Source organism: Gopherus evgoodei, chromosome 1, assembly GCF_007399415.2.
Source record: "Gopherus evgoodei ecotype Sinaloan lineage chromosome 1, rGopEvg1_v1.p, whole genome shotgun sequence".
In the NCBI taxonomy this organism is placed as follows: domain Eukaryota; kingdom Metazoa; phylum Chordata; order Testudines; family Testudinidae; genus Gopherus; species Gopherus evgoodei.
The window spans coordinates 366005150-366025443 of NC_044322.1; the positions used below are offsets into that span (position 1 = coordinate 366005150).

Below are 20294 nucleotides of genomic sequence, written 5' to 3' on the forward strand. Positions count from 1 at the left end.
ACAATGTCGTTCTTGTTCAACATAAAACATTGCTATTTGTTAACTTTTGAAGGTCTCTGCAAAGAACTGTTTGGCTGATTGAGGAATGCATGCATCAGGAAGAGATAAGGTGTGAAGGCCATTGTTGAAGCCAGATGGTCAAAGGAGGGGGAGTGAAGAGACTTAATGAGACTTATCAACGCCAGAGAACCATCAATGCTCATCCATGATTGAGGAAGGGCAGATTGGCGACCCTGAAGTGAAGGCTAGCACCCTTAAACACAAGATAATTCAATAAATCTAAACCAGGTCACGATGACCCTCCTGGAGGGGTTTTGGAATGGAAGAAGCCATCAAAAGTTAACTCCAATTAAAGAGTAACTGGACAGAAAATGACACAGCAAAATCCCTAAACTCCAATGAAAAGAAAGGACTATAAGAACAGTGTGCTTTGCCATGGAACTTTGGGTTCGTCTTGCCAACAACTCCAGGAGAATTGGATCACAACCGACAGAGCCTGGCTCCCCTCTGCGACCAATCTGGCTGGCCATTAGATTGATCCAGACTATGGACTGGTAATGATAACATCGACTGGCAGGACTGTGTGCATGGTGTGTGTGTCTGCGTGTGACTGAAAAGCATATACTAACTGCTGTATTCTCAATAAATGTGGTGTATTGCCTTCTCTCCTATAAAAGATCTTGTGTGATTTCTATAAGCATAACATTTACACTTGAGAAGAATTAAATTCTTTTCTATCAAAATATTCCCCAGCTTGAATTGTATACTGAGATTTTTATTCCTACATTACACATGAAGAAGCTTGAAATGTACACACTTGTAATTCCTTTGAATCTTTATTATTCTCATTCAGAAAGAAGGCAATGTTGAAGAGATATACTACTCTGTACTTCATTCCACAAAGCTGGAAGAATTCTTTACCATTCTGTCACTGTGACCCATCAGAGAGATGTGATTCCAAGGACAGAAAAAGTAGTGCACTTGTGGAGGACGGGATAGTGGGTTCTGACTTGCACATTGGCCTGCCTGCCCTGTCAATCAGGCTGACCTGCAGCGGTGGACTCTTGCCATTGCCCCTGGGGACTGCCAGTCTCAGGATCCTGATTTCTCATTGGCCCTTCACCATTCTTTTGGTACTGGGAGAGGGCCATGAAACCCCCCTCACTGAGCTTTAGGAAGGGGCCAACAGAACCCTGACATCTACTGACAAACGAGTTCAGTCCAGTATCGCAAGGCGGTGCTTTGGTTTGTAATCCTTCGTGAGTCACCAAACTTGCTGATTAATTTAAAAAAAGGGGTTTTGAAATCAAAACAAAACACAAACCCCCAGCTCCTCCCCTGGTGTAAATCTGCTCTCATCCACTGGCTTCACTGCAGCTACACTAAATTGGACCAGATGAGGATCTGCAGCTAGATTCACTTCTGAATGTGAGAACGTAGCAATTACCATGCTGGAAGGGACAAGTGGCCCATCTAATGCAGTACCTTGTCTCATTACTATCACTCACTGGCTGCTACAGAAAGAAACAGAAGAACAATGAATTAGCCCTTTATGGAGGAAACTTAGGGAATTTCTTCCTAAGCCATTTATCAAAAATTGGGGGTGAGATTTTTCAGAAATCCTTAAGGGATTTGAATGCCCAAGATCCAACTAAAATCAATAGGCTCCAGGGTCACAACTGCATGTCTTTGTCTGACAATCCAGGCCTTAACTTCTAAACTATGGAGAAACCAACACCTGCAACTCAATAACAGAAAAATAATTGGAAAAAAACCCAAACCCTTCCCATTGTTATGAATCACAGAGTGTCTGTGCAAGATTCAGTCCTAAATTAAATTCAATTCAGTCCCTAGCACATTGTCTGTATGGTTATGGAGAGAGTGAGTTCAACAGGACTTCTGAAGTTCTCATCGGAAAACTAGATCAAGCTGTTAGAAGACCCTCGAGTCAGGAGTGTTTTTAGACAGTTTTTTAGGCTGCAGGAGCCCTTGAGAGGCCCTTTTGTTCCTGAAGGTCCAATTAGTTAAAAATCAAACTTTGAGTAACTCCTTCAACTGATGTAATTCTTTTCCCTCTGTCTTTTGGAGGATCATTTTCTCTCTAACTCCACATGGTATAAGAGGCATTTTAAACCCTTCAGCTCTATTTCCTCTGAAAATGTTATGGGCCAGCTACATTCCTGCCATCATTCTCCTGACTTTACTGATGCTACAATGGGAACTGTCCAATGCAGTTCAGGAGCAGTGATGAGCATGGGGTGAGTAAATCACTAGGATTGATTTTATTGCTGACTCGGCCACTTGCTCCCTGTGTAACCTTCACCTCAATGTGCTTGTCCACCTCCACATAAACCAGATCTCATAGTGATATTATGCTCCATGATCACAGACTCCCTCAAATCAAAGGACTTCAAAGCACTGCAGGCTCATTAGAGTTGTGTGTGTGCACAGGGTCCAATTATTTTAACAACATTTTTTTTGTGGGAATAGATGTCCCCAAATTATGGATTAGGATTCAAGGATTCTAACAATAGTTATTTTGGTGGCCTTTGACAAACCCTTCTCTCGGTCTCTACCTCCCAGAGCTCTTCACTCAGAGCCTGTCCTGGGGAGGGTTGGTTGGGAACTCACTGGCTGCTTGCAGAGTCCCAGGCTCCTGCTTTCCTATCCAGGTAGGAGCGACCTGTAGAGCAAATAATGCAGCGGTCACACATGTCCCCAGAGATGATGCCCTGAGCCCCAAAGGACACAGAGACATTCTAAGCGAGGCTAGAAAAAGTGCATTCCTCCAAGCTGATGGATGCAACTGTTCCCTTTCACACTGCTTCAGTATCTACCTTTAAACTTCAAAATATGTATAAAAGGGAAATGCAAAGGTACAAGGAATGAAAATCAAAGAGCCCCAATCTGAAAGCTGGGAATCACAAACTGAGCACTAGAGTGACACTTGAGACCTTGACATGCATTTTTGAAGTGAATCTAATCTTCAATGAGGGAACATTTAATCCCAGTCAAAATTATTACTACTTTAGTCATTCATCTCATTGGCTGTATAACACTTGATGAGCGTTTGTGAAGCACTTTGAAATGCTTAGATCGGAGGAAGCATCAGGCAACCCACCCTGAATGTTATAATTATACCTGTTTGCCATGGAGGTCAAGGGAGGCACATTCCGGTGAAAGTCAGACGGGGAGCGATTGACAAATGCTTCAGAGGTTTAGGCACAAAGCCGTACACAGACAGTCACTTGTGCAGAGATAGCCTTAGAGTAAAGTAATCACGGCACTTTTCACATCTCAAGTCAAGATGACTGATGCAAAAGCTCTTAGAAAAATCACCACTCAGTCTGGCTTGTCGCCTGGTTCTCTGGGAGGAGACGGCAGAGACAGCTACTTTAACTTGGCAGAGATTCCCGAGGAGAAAATCAATGTTGAAACTACCTTTTCCTTACAGCGGGTTAAGTTGTTTGGACTCCCCCCTGCCCCAACCAGGACATCCTCTCTCTCACACGCACACACCCCTGTGCTGCGCAGCCCCAGGATCCCTGCTGCTTGGCAGGGGACAGATGAATGGACAGACATAGAGGCAGACTGATTTTTACTTGCTGTTTCAGAAATCTGCGTTAGAAGCCCAGTCACAGACCCTTTCACTGTGCTTCCTTGAACGTCAATAAAAACGTTGAGTTGTAACTCTGGTCACTGCGTGGTGCAGCAGAGGAGGCTGCACACATGGGAGGAATGTTGGAAGGGTTCGGTATGAGCACAGGAACCACAGTGGTGCGGCTTCACCAATGCACGCCACACAAACAGACAGAGAGCAATGGATTGCACGATTTCCATCAATGAAAAATAAGTTCACGATACTGCAATCCTCTTGTTCTTAATACTGGAAATTTAGCCACACAAAGAGAGAGGAATATATGCGTGGGGAGGTTGGCCACCGTTTTAACTAACCAGCCGGGGGTTATGGTTCCTGCAATGGCATCAGTCTCTCCAGAGAATATTCATTCACAACCTGGATCTCTGGGTAAACATTCAGAACAACCTCCTCTTTGTCTGCCTGGGCTCCTCCGTGGTCCCTCCTGCCTCACTGGCCTGTTGGACAATAAGTCTGGCTGGGGTTAGCTCAAGTCCTACCAGACCAACTTCCTTGGCCTTCCTGTACAGGAGCCTCAAGTGCTTCATCGGCTCCCTGCACCACCACCCTGCAGACAATAAACCCCATTAGTTGGGACCACTCATGTCAAACACTAACCTGTATCTCCTGAACCCTATTGGATGCTCCCAGATACATCACTAACCTGAGAGTAATTCTTAGACAGGCTCATTCTGGAATTTTTAAATTTTGTTTTCATGATTTCGAGGTCAACTTTTGGGTGAAACATCTTCTCATTTAAGTGTGAACAACGACCAGTCATTGAGAGTCTTGCAATGTGCCTCAACTCCCTTTATTTGTAGTTGTCTCAGTGGCGAGTGGGATGAACTGGGACTGTTCTTACCGTGGGCTGTGAATGCTCAGTGGGGGGTGTTGGCCTGGGAGGACGGTCTGCATTGGGGGATGGGAGACTGGCCTGGAGGAAAGATACCTGAGCATGTAACATGAGAACCCAGGAATGGGTTAGAGGCCAGGTGACACCTCTGCCCAGGAAGCTGAACAGAGGCTGGGGGAGGAAACACTGGGAGGAGAGAGGGAGTGTTTCAGAACGTGGCTGTGGAAAGGAGGGAAGTGCAGACAGGGCTCTGATTCCCCAGTGGGGCTGTGGTGCCCTAGGGACCCCAAGATGGACCTAATTGGGGAGGATCCTGTTGTCTGTGCCCACAAGACCTGTCTTGGACTGTGTTCCTGTCATCTAAATAAACCTTCTGCTTTACTGGCTGGCTGAGAGTCATGGTGAATAGCAGGAATCCAGGAGTGTAGGGCCCCGTGTCCCCCTACACTCCGTGACAGTGAGTATTTACACCTGAGCAGAATTAAATTCTCTTCTATCAAAATTTCTCCCACCTTGAATTGTATACTGAGATTTTGATTCCTACACTGCACATGAACAAGCTTAAAATGTACACACCTGTAATTTCTTTGGACTTTTATTACCCTCATGTATAAAGAAGGCCATGTTACAACAAATCTAAGGAGAAGTCAAAAGTATTGGCTTGTGTTTCTGTTTCTGCAACTGACCCCAGGTGCCCTTCACCTCAACCTGCCTCTTTTTCTAGGCCCATCAGACAGAGTAAGGATGTTTAAGTGGGAAGTTCTTCAGTATCCTCAGAACTCAAGATTTCAAAGCCCCTCACAAACACTCCCTAGTGTTTCACACACGAAAAGGGTCGTGTTCTTATAATATTAATCCACTGTTGTGTGGATTAGACACCTCTGCACTGAGTCACACAGTGCAGTCACTTTACACAAAATGGAGGCCAAGATCTCGAGTGTCATTCCCTTAACCAGGTCATGATTGAAGGCCACACAATGGAGAAAAATGGCTCCCTGCTTCCTAGCAAATTTAGAATGAACTGCCTCATGTCCCTAATCACCATCAGCATGAATTGAAAGGACAAAACTGGATTCCTTTCATGACACCCACTTGGGCTATTGATGCTGTCCAGAATCGCCTTGACATTTATTTTCACTGCAGCACCAATAAAGTCATTGGAATGAAGTTGGCTTAAACTATTTTAAGATGAAAGAGCTGAAGACTGCAATGTGCATGTCACACCCTCTGAGGCTGAGATTAACTCACTGATCACCAATGCTGAGGAAAACAGCTCCATCAAAAGGAGGACTCATGAAGGCAATCAAATTTGTTTGGTAACTAATGAGGACCTCCTCCACAAACAGCATCTCCGATCCTCCAGGCACTCCTAGGAACTGTATAAAAGTGCTCACCACTCAGCACTCTTCTAAACACTTCTCCAGACTTCATCTCCTCGGTGAACTGGGTAAGTCCAGTTCCACTCAATCTCTTTCTAACACCAGAGATAACACAGTAGGGCCTCTTTTCATTTAAGATGGAATCTTGCATGTTCTCACTGTGATTTTTATCAGGGATCACGGAGATCTTCCATAACTATCTTGTGTCATTAGTAGATTGCAGGCACTGGCGGATACATGAGCTAAAGCTAAAGGAGAGACTTGAAGAACAATTGGGAAACATATTACCTATTAACTGGAAATAGATTTAGGGCACTGAAATCTTTTCAGTAACTTTAGAAAGTCCCTTAACCATTTTTCACTTAGCTGGATTTGGAAGAAACTTTCCCAGGTTAGTCGAGAAAGATCCAATTCAGTAGTCTTCTACTTTATTCTGTACCAGCTGTTACGCCTCAGTACTGGAGACAAGAGACAGATGAAGCTGACAAGTGGAGTGCTCCGGTTGAGTAATTCCTATGTTCTCCTGAACAGAAATACCCATTGAAGCTGCTTCTCCTGAGATGATGTAATTTCATGTCACTCTTATTCCAGTCTGTGTTTTACAGACAAAGTCATTGAGAGGGGCTCAAAGGGACCGGTTGGGAGGGACGCTTACTGCAAGTGGACAAATGGACAAGAGAGGTAGAAAGACCAAATAAGAACAAATACAAAGAGACTAACTCCACTTCTCCTCTCTCTCTCGGGCCCCATGCTGACCTCACTACCATTGTAACCGAGCTTTGAATCCTTTCTTCCACCAGCACTTCTACCTTCTCTTTACTCTCATCCCTCTTGTGTGTTGCAGGTTTACCTCCACCCCAGAAAGATGACTGTCTCCAGCCTGTGGTATCCAGAATGCAGGGTGGCCCGGCCTAGTCCAGTTACTGGCAGCTCCAACGAGCCATGCGTTAGGCAGTGCCCTGACTCTGAAGTGGTGATCAGACCCTCACCGGTTGTTGTGACCCTCCCTGGACCAATTGTCAGCAATTTCCCTCAGCAGAGTGAAGTAGCAGCCGTAGGAGCACCTGTGGTGGGAGCTGGTTTGGGGGGCTCATTTAGTTGGGGGGGATTGCACGGCTATGGAGGCCTTTACGGAGGGTTGTATGGTTTAGGGAGATTAGGTGGTTATGGTGGCCATTACGGTCATGGGGGATTATTGGGCCACGGGGGATACTCTGGTTACTCAGGTCTTTACGGTTATGGGGGATTGTTGGGCTATGGGGGACACTGCGGTTACCCGGGCCTTTATGGTTACGGGGGATTATGGGGATACGGGGGCCGCAGGTCTCTTGGTGGATATTGTGGGCCATGTTAAACCCAGCAGGAACACCCACAGAAGAAGGAAGAACCAGGAAATGAACAGCAAGATACAGATTCACCCCTGATCTTTTGGGCATGGCTTTCAGAAGTGCTGGGCAAACAGAGCTCCAGTTGAACTCAGTGGGAGCTGTGTGTGCTCAGCACCTTGGGCTGACAGCCGTGCTGCATTTCTAATGTTACGCTTTAGGACTCTTTCTGCCAAGGCTTTCCCACCCGCATGCTGATTCTCGCTTTCACATGTGGACTCATTCTGAATTACATGCAGGCTGTTTACACTGACCCCGCAAGGTGAAGGACCAGCAGCCTTCAAATAGGCACCGTTTATGTTTAGTATCACTTTAAGTCCCATTTAGGCACCACATTTTCTACCTTTCCATCGGTACGTACCTCTAGGGGCTCACTTTGATCTTTGCTCTGGCCAGATGTCTAATGGAGAAGCTGCCTAGTCTCTGCTTTTATTTTGCTTTGTCTCATTGCCCACCAACTGGAATAAAACAAAGAACTTATAATGGTTACAAAGGGGACTTCTTTGTCAACCTCTGCTGCTGCAACAAAGCAAACAGATCTTCGTGTCTGAAATAAGCCCCACTGAGGTGTGTGATGGGTCGCAACTCTTCTTGAAACACTGGAAATACATTCTTTCTGCTCTGTAGTATTTCTTCCTGAAATTGTGTACTACCAATTTCATTTGCATTAAAAACTCTACTGCATCATAATATCGGTCTTCTGGTTCTCCTTGTTCCTCCCTCCTTGCTTAAACAATCGTGTTGGACGAAATTCCTCCTTGTGTCGCTGGCACTTTCAAAGCCCTGGTAGGTAAAGTCTTTTTATGCAAAGACTTAGGGACAGATTTTCCCTTCATTTACGTTCCCTTTAGTTTCAAGAAGATCAATCATATGATTTGTGTTAAGAGTCTATGAGAGTCTTTGCAGGTTTTCATAAGGAAAAGAAAAGTGGCCACAAGATCACATACTTCAATGTAGATCAACGGTGACAGACTCTACCTCATAGTGGGAGGGCCATGAGGACCCACCCCCAATGTGGTTCCACTCCTGCCCCTCCTATTCCCCAAAGCCCCGACCCCTGGCCAAACCAATGCTGGAGCCAGAACAGGGAGCCCATCCCCCCATCTGCCGGAGTTGGGGGGGCTCGAGAGCAGACCCCAGCCTGCAGCCCCTGATCCCGCACCCCATCCATGGCAGATGGCAGGCTCAAGGTTCCCCACAGTTGCCTGTGTGCTTCTTACTCTGACCCTGCTCCTGCTTCTGGCCCAGACGAGGATAGAGTCTCAGGGGTAAGAGGAGGGGCGGGGAGTCAGGCCCACATAAAAAGTAGACCTGGCCCAGAGTGGTTCCTGGCCCCCCTTCCGCTTCCCCTTCCCCTTCCTCTTCCCATTCAGTTCCCCCAAACACACGCAACTCTTCAAAAGAACTCAGTGGCAAAAACAAAAGTCAGTGTGTCTGCTTGACACCTCCTTTGCATTAACTTTATGCAGCTGCTGTGAGAAAGTTAACAGGCAGAAAGAAACGGGCCATATCCATGGAGAGGAGATCACCTGGTTGAATTCTCATTGACACTAAAGCCTTTTGACAGTGCTCTGGCATGGGAAAGAGGCACTCAAGTCAAGGTAGATGTAGGTAACATCCACCTTATGGCCCCTGCCTTATTTGCATTTTACAGCGTGGTGTAATACCTATTGTGTAGTTGAGAATCAGGGCCAGTGTGGTGATAACAGAGGAAACCCATAACCAGGAAGGCATTAGACGAAACCAATCAAGGGTAACATGGCAAACATGAGGAATGTTTGCAGAGGTGCTGATGAAAAGCAGCTCTCTCATTATTTCACATGGAGTTTGGTGCACTCAACACTGTTCAAAGCCAGGCCTATAGGATCAGAGGTGAATCTGTATCTTACCGTTCATTTCCTGCTTCTTCCTGTTCCCATGGAGATGCCTGGTGGGCGCAATGTGGTTTACAATTTCCATTTAGGTCCCGATGACCCCATCCCAATCCCCCCAGCCCTGTTTTCCCCAAAAACCATATGGGCCCTTGTGACCATGGAGCCCGTCCTAACCGTATTGGCCTCCATAACTGTATAATCTCCCATAGCCACTAGGACACCGGTTACAATATAATCCTCCATAATGTTATAAACCTCTATCAGCACATATGACCCCATCGCCACCTCCAGTGTCAACTGCACCTGAGGATTCCACTCTGCTTTCCTGAGGGAAAGAGCTGAGAATTGCTCCTGGCTTGTTACAGCTGTTGTGCACGGTGTGTGGAATGTCCTGTCTCTAAGAAGTATAAATTTATATATCCCCAGCTCGTCTGCCTTGCCCCAGCCTTTCTTCACTTAGGTACCCTGCCTCTAGCTCCCTCTACCTCTTAACGACAGGATAATTTTTGGGACAAAGAGAGTAACAAGGATTCAAAAGAGCTCGTTAGGTCCCTCAATCTTTCTTTCTTGCTTTCTTTCAAGATCTTCTTGCTTCACAAACACGTGCAGTGACATTCCACACACCGTACACAACAGCTGTAACAAGCCAGACATAAGGCAGTGCGCTGACTCTACAGTGCTGATCCAGTCGCCACTGTCATGTCCTTCCCAGGAGCAATTCTCAGCTCTTTCCCTCAGGAAAGCAGAGTGGAATCCTCGGGTGCAGCTGACACTGGAGGTGGTGATGGGGGCACATGTGCTGATAGAGGTTTATAACGTTATGGAAACAACTACAAATAGAGGGTGTAAAAGTGCATTGCAAGATTCTCAATGGTTGATCATTGTTCACACTTAGAGGAGAAGATGTTTCACCCAAAGTTCACCCCAAAATCATCAAAACAAAATTTAAAAAATGCCAAAATGAGCCTCTCTAAGAGTTACTCTCAGGTTAGTGATGTATCTGGAAGCGTCCAAGTACGGTTCAGGTGATACAGGTTAGTGTTTGGCATGAGTGATCCCAACTACTGGAGTTTATTTCAGATTCTGCCAATTGATCCCTGTCTGACTTTCACCTGAATGTGCCTCCCTTTACCTCCATGGCAAACAGGTATATTTATTACTTTCAGGGTGGATTGTCTGAGGCTTCCTCCAGTCTAAGCATTTCAAAGTGCTTCTCAAACACCTATCAAGTGTTTTACTGCCAAAGAGATGAACTACTAAAGTAGTAATAACATTTTACAAGGATTAGATATTCCAACGCTGAAGACTTTGTCTGTAAAATGTCACTGCAGTGCTCAGTTTGTGATTCCCAGCCTTTGAAATAGGGCTTTTTGATTTTCCCTCCATGTCCCTTTGCATATACCTTTTCTATATATATTGAAGTTTAAAGGTAGATATTGAACCAGTGTAAAAGGGAACAGTTCCATCAGCTTGAAGGAATGCACTTTATCTAGCCTGGCGGAGAGACACTTTGTTGGGAATGTCTCTCTCTCTGCATACACGGCAACTCTACCCCCTGCTGCTCAGATCCAACATATAGTGAAACCAATGGGAAGCATCAGGTACTGCATCTCCACCCATGAGCAGCCAAGAGAAGTGGGTCTTGTGAGAGACATCAGCTAATAAAGCAAAGGAAGAGGCACAGCACTGACAGTTAAGGATTCCTTCTTCAACGATCAGAGAGCTGTGGGATGAGACTGGATTAATTGGAAGTCTGACCAACCTAGTGCATCCTGCAAGAACCGTCTCTCACACAAAGCTTTTCAGCCAGAATTAGAATAATTTTTAAATTGGAAAATACAATCCCACCAGGATTTCCTCTAACCCGAACAGCATGAAATTCTTTCCCTCAGCTGTAAGGCACAGAACGCCATTGAAGTCTGGGGAACTCTACTCATGTCCACTGGTTCGGTATCTGCCTCTTGAGCTTTGTAAAGGAATGTTTACTAAAGAAAGGGAAATTCAAAGCTTTACTGAATGAAAATCAAACAGTCCCAAATTCGCAGCCTGGGAATCATCGACTGACTATTGACATGACATCAGAAACCTTAACATGGATCTGTAAGGTTCATTTAATCCAGCGTTTCTCTAATGAGGCCACCAGCGGATTTTTTTACAGCTACGTCAGCCTCAAGAAAGAGGGAGCCCAGGACCCTGCAGTCAGCTGCTGAGTTCCCAACCCACCTTCCGCAGGACAGGCTCTCAGTGAAGAGCTCTGGGAGGCAGGGACAGACAGACGGGTTTCTGAAAGGTCACCAGAAAAATTGTTGGGAGAACTCTTGAATCTTAATCCATAATTTGGGAGCATCTAATCCCACAAAAAGAATCTGCTATTAAAATAATAGAACCCTGTGTGCACATACAACTTTAATGAGCCTGCAGTGCTTTGAAGGCCTTTGATTTGAGGAAGCCTGTGATCATTGAGCATAATATCACTATGAGATCTGGTTTATGTGGAGGTGAACAAGCACATTGAGGTGAAGGTTACACAGGTTGCAACTCACAGAGTCAGTAATAAAACCTAGTCCTAGTGATTACTCACCCATGCTCACCACTGCTCCTGAACTGCATTGGACAGTTCCCATTCAAGGCTCCCGAACATTCGACTGCAGCATCGGTGAAGTCAGGAGAATGATCCCAGGAATGTCGCTGGCCCGTAATGTTTTCAGAGGAAAGGGAGCTGAGGGGTTTAATATGCCTCTCACATCGTGTGGAGTTAGTAAGAAAATGATCCTCAAAAAGATGTTGGTGTCACTAGGCATAAATCTAGGTAACTCGGGGGGGTGGTAAACCACAAGTGTCAATGAAGCCCTCCTGCTGGAGGCTTCAATGAACCAATGTTCCTCCATGTTAAACACTTTGTGTAACCTAGTGTAACCTTGTTATAACCTTATTCCCAGATCTGGACCTTAGCGTCCAAAATATGGGGGTTAGCATGAAAACCTCCAAGCTTAGTTACCAGCTTGGACCTGGTACCTGCTGCCACCACCCAAAAAATTAGAGTGTTTTGGGGCACTCTGGTCCCCCTGAAAAACCTTCCCTGGGGACCCCAAGACCCAAATCCCTTGAGTCTCACAACAAAGGGAAATAATCCTGATTCCCTTCCCCCCTCCAGGTGCTCCTGGAGAGATACACAGACACAAGCTCTGTGAAACTACACAGAGTGATTCCCCCTCTCCGTTCCCCAGTCCTGGGAACAAAAAGGACTTTCCTATTCCCCAGAGGGAATGCAAAATCAGGCTAGCCAATTCAACACACAGCTCTCCCCTTGATTTCTTCCTCCCACCAATTCCCTGGTGAGTACAGACTCAATTTCCCTGAAGTAAAGAAAAACTCCAACAGGTCTTAAAAGAAAGCTTTATATAAAAAAGAAAGAAAAAATACAAATGTTCTCTCTGTATTAAGATGATACAACACAGGGTCAATTGCTTAAAAGAATATTGAATAAACAGCCTTATTCAAAAAGAAGACAAATCAAAGCACTCCAGCACTTATATTCATGCAAATACCAAAGAAAAGAAACCATATAACTTACTATCTGATCTCTTTGTCCTTACACTTAGAAACAGAAGACTAGAAAACAGAGCTACTTCTCCAAAACTCAGAGACAGCAGGCAGACAGACAAAAGACTCAGACAGACACTTCCCTCCACCCAAAGTTGAAAAAATCCGGTTTCCTGACTGGTTCTCTGGTCAGGTGTTTCAGGTGAAAGAGACATTAACCCTTAGCTATCTGTTTATGACAAACCTAATGTGTTAAGAGCTGTAAAATGTAGTGTTAGCAGTTAGTTTTCGGTTGTAACAGTCAGTTCTCTGCTGTAATACGTTAAAGCTAGGCTAAAGCACGCTCAAGGCTGTTTTAAGATACTGTATACATGTCTCAGCAGCGGAGAGTGGGGAGGAAGGGGGGAGGCAAAAGATTGAATGAGAAAAGATACTGCAGCTGGATGGGAAAGGAGGGGGGAGTCAGAAATCAGTTAGTCAGCAAGAAAGTTTTGTAGTAAACAACTGTGATATAAAAGGAAGAAACTGCTTTTTTTAGGGGGGCAGGATTTGAGATTTTCTCCCTTGCACCTTATTTGAGCTTGGTTTGCTTCTCCACCCTGGTGTGTTTATTGGCGCGGCACACCAAGTGACGGATGTGCCCCCCCCCCCGCCCGTTGTTGCTTGACCTCAGGCAGTTATATGCCAGTAACAAAGACAAAGGGAAAAAATCACATCAGTTGAAGGAGTTACTCAAAGTTTGATTTTTAACTCATTGGGCCTTCAGGAACAAAGGATCTCTCAAGTCCTCCAGCAGCCGAAAAAACTGTCTGAAAAAATTAAGGACTCACGGGTCTTATAATCTATTTAATTTATTCTACTGTGTGAACTAGAGAACCCTATTCAAGTTGCTCTCTCCATAACCATTGAGGCTATGTGCTAGTGATCCTTTTAACTTAGGACTGAATCTTGCACAGACACTCTGTGATTCTTAAACATGAGAAAGGTTTGGGTTTTTAAATGTTTTTTTTCTCTTATTGAGTTGCAGACATTGGTTTTTTCGTGGTTTATAAGTTAAGGCCTGGATTTTCAGAGCAAGACATGTACAATATTTGGCACACTACAGCCTGATGATTTTATTTGGAACTTGGGCATTCAAATCCCTTAGGGATTTCCAAAAAATCTCACCCCCAATTTTTGATTTAGGGTTCAGGAAGAAATTCCGTACATTTCCTCCATAAAGTGATCATTAATTCTTTTTCTGCTTTCTTCTGAAGCAGACGGTGAGTGATACTCATTAAGATAACATATTGCATTAGATGGGCCATTTATCTCTTCTGGCATGGGAATTGCAACAGTCTCGCTTTCAGAAGTGAATCTAGATGCAGATCCTCCTCTGGCTTAACTTAGTGTAGCTGCAGTGAAGCCAGTGGATCAGAGCAGATTTGCACCAGGGGAGGAGCTGGGGTTGTGTTTTGTTTTGATTTAAAAACCCATTTTTCTTTATTCATCAGCACGTGTTGGTGACTCGCTGAGGTTTACAAACCAAAGCATGGTCTTGTGATACTGGATTGAACTCCTGTGTCTGTCAGTAGATATCAGAGGACTGTTGGCCACTCACTAAAGGTCAGCAGAGTTTTTTTGGTGACCATCTCCCAATACCAAAAGGAAGGTGAAGGACCAATGAGAAATCAGGAATCTTGACACTGACAGTCCCCAGAACCAATGATGAGAGCTCAACACGGCCTGTCAGCCTGATTGACAAGGGAGGCAGGCCAATGAGGGAGTCAGGAGCCCGGGGTCCCGTCCTCCGTGTGAGCTGGAGCTGCCTCAGCCAGCGCGGGCCCAGCTAAGGGGAGAGCAGCAGCCAGAGCTGAGCTGAGCGGAGCCGCAGCAGCCTGAGGGGCCAGAGGAGCAGCCCAGAGAGCAGAGCTGAGCTGGAGGCAGAGCCGCAGCCACGCTGGGGCAGAGTGGGGCTGGGGCTGGGGCTGGGGCTGGGGCCGTCCGGAGCCGGGTGCGCTGAGCAGCTGGGTGAGTGGGGGGGACCCTGGGCAGAGGGTCCAGCACAGGGAGACGCCACCAGCCAAGATGGGGATCATGACACTGACGGGGGCCTGATGCTGGGAAGAAGGGTCCTGCCACCTGGAGCCTGAGGGCGTGTGGGAAGCGCCAGAGCAAGTGTCCGACCCGCAGCGTCCCTGCAGCACGGCCAGGGACTGGGCAGGGGGAACAGACTGTGAACTGCCCTGACACTGCAGAGACGGCTGTGTGTGGTGTCCCTCAGCCCACAGGGTGGGGTGACTTGTTCCTTTAACCTGTCTAATTTATTCCTTATTTATTTATTAGTTGCTGTTTAATAAATCATATTTGCTCTGAAGTACATGTGCCGTAGAACCTCAGCGCTACGGACACCTCGGGAATGGTGGTTGTCTGTAACTCTGAAATGGTCCGTAACCTGAAGATGTTACGGAATTCAGCCACTGCTGAATTGGGGCTGCAGCCATTGGGGATGGAAGCATCCAGTGTGAGGAGAGTACCCTGGAGTGGGGACAGCTGAGCCCCTGACCTAAGTGACAGTGAGAAGATTAAGCCCCACCAGGATTTCTAGTCCGAGCCTTGTCAGGGTTACAAGGACAGTGGAAGAGGAGTCCTTGAGGTCAGGCAGGCCACTGGGAAAACAGAGTGGGAGCTAGGACTCAGATTCATTCATTAGTAAATTCAAGCGGGGTCCATATAATCTGGTAAAGATCCCCACAGAGGTGGGACCATCTCCTACTAACATATAGGTTATATCCTAACAAGGAATCTTGTATTATTAATGCTATCCCAGCCACGTTCTTTGCACTATTTTTTTAAAGGACTGGAAATTCCATGCATTAATGATATACATTTTATATATTTATATCTCTTAGAGACAGGATATTTTTAGGACAAAGAGAATAACAAGGATTCAAAAGAGCTGGTTGGGTCCCTTCTTTCTTTCTTTCTTTCTTTCTTTCTTTCTTTCTTTCTTTCTTTCTTTGTCTCTCTCTGCATCTCTCTCTCTCTGCTTTTCTCTCTTTAGGTCTCTACATGACCTCAGTTGCAATAGGAGCTAATCATTAAAATTTTTATTTCCCTTTCCAATGTACCTTAAGTTTATTGTCTTGCCTGCTGTGTGTTTCAGGTTTATCGCCATGGCAGAAAGATGTCTTGCTTCACAAATGTGTGAAGCTGCAATAAGCTACAACATGCCAGGTGTAAGCCAGTTCCCTGCCTCCACAGTGCTGATCCAGCCACCACCTTCCCAGGAGCAATTCTCAGCTCTTTCCCTCAGAAAAGCAGAGTGGGATCCCCAGGAGTAGCTGACATTGGAGGTGGTGATGGGGGCAGATGTGATGATAGAGGCTCATAATGTTCTGGAGGGTTATATGCTTACGGGGGTTCCTGTGATGATGGGAGATTATACAGTTATGGGGGCCCATACAGTTAGGATGGACTCTATGGTCATGGGGTCCATATGGTTGTGAGGGAATACAAGTTTAGGGGGATGGCGATGGGTAGGATTACCAGATAGTAACTGTGAAAAAACGGGATGGCGTGGGGGTGCGGGGGGATAATAGGCGCCTATCTAAGACAAAGTCCCAAAAAACAGTATTGTCACTTTAAAAATGGGACATCTGGTCATCCTAGCGATGGGGCCATTGTTATGTTAATGGCAGCTGTGGGCCATGTTAAATACAGCAGGTCTATCCATGGGAACAGGAAGAACCAGGAAATGAGAGGCATGATACAGATTCACATCTGAGCTCATAGGCCAAACTTTGAGAAGTGGTGAGTACACTGAACTCAGTGTGAAATAATGAGCGAGCTGCATTTCATCAGCACCTCTGCAAAGATTCCTCATGTTTCCCATGTTAAACTCGATGGGTTTCCTCTATTGCTTCCCTAGCGATAGGTTTCTTCTGTTATCAGCACAATGGGCCTGATTCTCAACTACACGACAGTCAACATAAACAAAATGTCTCGCGGTCCACCAGCTGATTGCCCTGATGGGCCACAACCCGAAGGTTCCCCACCCCTGGTCTAGGTGATCTCCTATCCATGAATATTGACGATCTCTATCTGCCTTTTAACTTTCTAACAGCAGCTGCATAATGGAGAAGCTTTTCGAACTTCTGCTTTTATTGTGCTTTTTTTCAGTTGAGAGAAGTACTTCCAAAAGGTGGCAGATGGACTGGAGTGCCAAACTCTACAGCTGCAAGAAAGAACTCAGAGAACTGTGAGAAAGATACCATTTTGGAGCTGGGGATAGGATACGGCTCTCCATAAAACGATGGTAATCTAGTCTTCCTACTCTGCTTTCTTTCTTTATTCTCTATTCTGACAATTTCCTACTCCCCTTTATGTCTTATTCAAATATATACTACCTCATACTATTGGTCATCTGGTTTAACTGTTCTTCCATTCGTTATCTTTTCATATTATCAAAGGTTCATCCCACAGCATCTCATCCTTCACCAAGAATTCACCATTTTCCTCTCTGCTGGGCTTCTTGCTGGGCTCACTCAACTGCATTGTCTTACAAGACGTCACTTTCTTGCCTGCTCATGGATGGAGAGGTAGTTTCTGGCGGAGTACAGGTTCCAAGACTTAACTCAAACCCTTTGTACAAAAGAGCACTGCTTCCTTTCCCTCTCCACCATCCCTCCCCTTGACTAATCAGCAAATCTGCTCTAGGCAGCGCTTTGACAATCCTTTGATGACAGCCACATGTGCTACTGATGCCACCCATAACCACCAGCTGGCTCACACAATGTTAAGATGAAAGACAACTGAAGAGTGCAACATGCATATCACCCCCTGTGAGGCTGCAATTCATCCAAAGGAGGACTTACAAAGGCACTCAAGTTTGTGTAAGCAGAGTCAGGATGAGCTCTCCCCTGACCTCTGGTGGTGAATTATGGGAAGTGCGGAAAGAAGGCCAGGAAATGTGAACTCTCAAATATTTGCATGGGCACACCCAGCAAGGCAGCCTGGGATGGTTATTTTGACAGCTGGGCTCCCCAATTTCTTTGTTATTGGGGCAGGAGGAAAAGAAATGGGATGCCGCATTGGTTCCTTCCTTTATTAAAAGGATTTGGCTACACTCAGACTCCGTGCTTGCGAGAGGGGAAGTATTGCCTCCTAGAGGCACTCAGGGGGGTGTGGTATGTAAGTGTCCCAGGTCACTCAGTGGGGACTCGAGCCGGTTATGCATTGTGTTACTGAAACGGAATCCCTGGATACTCAACCTGGCCCTTGTTGCTGCCAACTCAGAGGGGCAGAAGGGTTACATTTGTTTGGTAACTAATTAGGACCTCTCTCACAAACAGCATCTCAGATCCTCCAGGAAGTCCTAGGAACTGTATAAAAAGTGCTCACGACTCAGCACTCTTCTACACCTTTCTCCGGACTTCATCTCCTCGGTGATTCGGGTAAATCCAGCTTGAAACAATTTCTTTCTAACCACACAGTTATCACAGTAGGGCTTCTTTCAGTTTAAGACGGAGTCTTGCATGTACTCACTGTGATCTTTATCAGGGATCAGGGTGTTCTTCCTTAACTATCCTGTGTAAATATTCAGTTTCAAGTGCTGGTGGATTGATAGGAAACATATTTCCTGTTAACTGGATAAAGAATTAGGACATTTAAATCTTTTCAGTAACTTTAGAAAGTCCCTTAGCCATTTTTCACTTAGCTGGATTAGGAAAAAACTTTCCCAGGTTAGTCCGGAAAGGGTCAATTCGGTGGTCTTCTACTTGACTCTGAAGCAGCTATTACTCCTCACTACTGGAGAGAGAGAATGGATAAAGTTCTCAAGTGGTGTGATCTAATCTAGCAATTGCTATGTTCGCCTGAGCAGAAATACCCATTGAAGGTGCTTCTCCTCAGATGGTGTAATTTAGTGTAGCTGCAGGTCAGTGGACCTGAACCCATTTTAGCCCAGCTGAGGAGCTTGTCCTAAGTGATTTCTTTGGAGAAAAGCCAAATCTCTGTTTCTTCATCAGCAAGTTTTGGTGACTCCCAAGATTTGGAAACTCAAAGAGCCACCTTCTGAGACCAGACTCAACTGGTTTGCACGCAGAGGTTAAATCCTCAAAGGAAAGGATGTGATTACCATGATCCCAGAAATGTTCTCTTTGATAAATATCTAAAATAGATCCAGAATGCCAGGTGTCCATCATTATTCCAGTCAGTGTTTTTCAGACAAAGTCATTGAGAGGGACACAAAGGGGCGAGTTGGCTGGGAAGTTTACTGTGAGTGGACAAGAGGTGTAGAAAGAGGATAAAGGAACAAATACATGACCACACCCATGCAGACTAAATGCACTCCTCCTCGCTCTCTCAGGCCCCATGTAAACCTCGCTACAGTTATAACTGAGCTTTGAAGCCTTTCTTCCACCAGCACTTCTACCTTCTCTTACTCTAGTCCCTATTGTGTGTTGCAGGTTTACCTCCATCCCAGAAAGATGACTTTCTCCAGCCTGTGCTGTCCAGAATGCGGGGTAGCCCAACCCAGTCCAGTTACTGACAGCTGCAACGAGCCATGCATTAGGCAGTGCCCTGACTCCGAAGTGGTGATCAAACCCTCACCGGTTGTTGTGACCCTCCCCGGACCAATTCTCAGTAATTTCCCTACGCAGAGTGAAGTGGCAGCCATAGGAGCTCCTGTGGTTGGAGCTGGTTTGGGGGGCTCATTCTGTTTGGGGGGATTGTACGGCTATGGAGGTCATTACGGAGGATTGTATGGTTTAGGGAGATTAGGTGGTTACAGGGGCCTTTACGGTTATGGGGGATTGTTGGGCTATGGGGGACACTGCGGTTACCCAGGCCTTTATGGTTTCGGCGGATTATGGGGATATGGGGGATGTGGCCGTAGGTCTCTTAGTGGATATTGTGGGCCATGTTAAAGCCAGCAGGAACATCCATGGAAGCAGGAAAAAACAGGAAATGAAGGGCAAGATACAGATTCACCCCTGATCTTTTGGGCATGGCTTTCAGAAGTGCTGGGCAAACGTGGCTCCAGCTGAACTCAGTGGGTGCTGTGTGTGCTCAGCACCTTGGGCTGACAGCCGTGCTGCATTTCTAATGTTACGCTTTGTGACTCTTTCTGCAAATGCTTTCCCATCCATGTGCGGATTCTTTTATTTGCATGTGGACTCATTCTGAATTACACGTAGGCTGTTTACACTAACCCTGCAGTGTGAAGGAAACAGGGGCCTTAAGATAGGCATCATTTACTTTTATTATCACTTTAAGTCCCTTTTAGACACCACATGTTCTATCCTTTCCATCAATATGTACCTTTAGCGGCTCACTTTGACCTTTGCGTGGCAGATGTCTAACAGAGAAGCTGCTTAGTCCTCTGCTTCTATTTTCCTTTCTCTCATTTCCCACCAACTGGGGGAAAACAAGGAACTTAAAATACTTTCAATGGGGACTTGTTTGTCAATCTCTGCAGCTGCAGTCAGAAGAACATACACCCCGTTGAAGTATGCAATTGGTCAGAGCCCTTCTTGAAACATTGGAAATGCATTCTTTCTGCTCTGTAGTATTTCTTCCTGTAACTGTGTATTACCAATTTCATTTGCATTAAAACTCTGCTGCATCATAATATCAGTC

At 45.7% G+C, this 20294-nt stretch overlaps 1 protein-coding gene and 1 long non-coding RNA gene across 5 annotated transcripts; both read left to right on the forward strand.

Moving 5' to 3' along the window:
- The first annotated feature begins 6734 nt into the window (after positions 1–6734).
- Positions 6735–7223, forward strand: LOC115647731 (claw keratin-like). Its single transcript, XM_030554479.1, has one exon. The coding sequence runs from the start codon at positions 6735–6737 to the stop codon at positions 7221–7223; it is 489 nt and encodes a 162-aa protein (XP_030410339.1).
- A 7464-nt stretch (positions 7224–14687) lies between these two features.
- Positions 14688–17706, forward strand: LOC115635695. Of its 4 annotated transcripts, none has more exons than XR_003996690.1 (4): positions 14688–14942; positions 15817–16006; positions 16833–16968; positions 17123–17706. It is a non-coding gene; the product is annotated as an uncharacterized LOC115635695 (long non-coding RNA). The 4 variants fall into 4 exon arrangements; XR_003996683.1 differs by lacking the exon at positions 15817–16006 and having other exon boundaries at positions 17123–17251; positions 17370–17706; XR_003996676.1 differs by lacking the exon at positions 15817–16006.
- The last annotated feature ends 2588 nt before the right edge of the window (positions 17707–20294 follow it).

Bases quoted from the DNA above. Each gene is read 5' to 3' on its own strand.
- LOC115647731 (XM_030554479.1), top strand. From the start codon at position 6,735: ATGACTGTCTCCAGCCTGTGGTATCCAGAATGCAGGGTGGCCCGGCCT.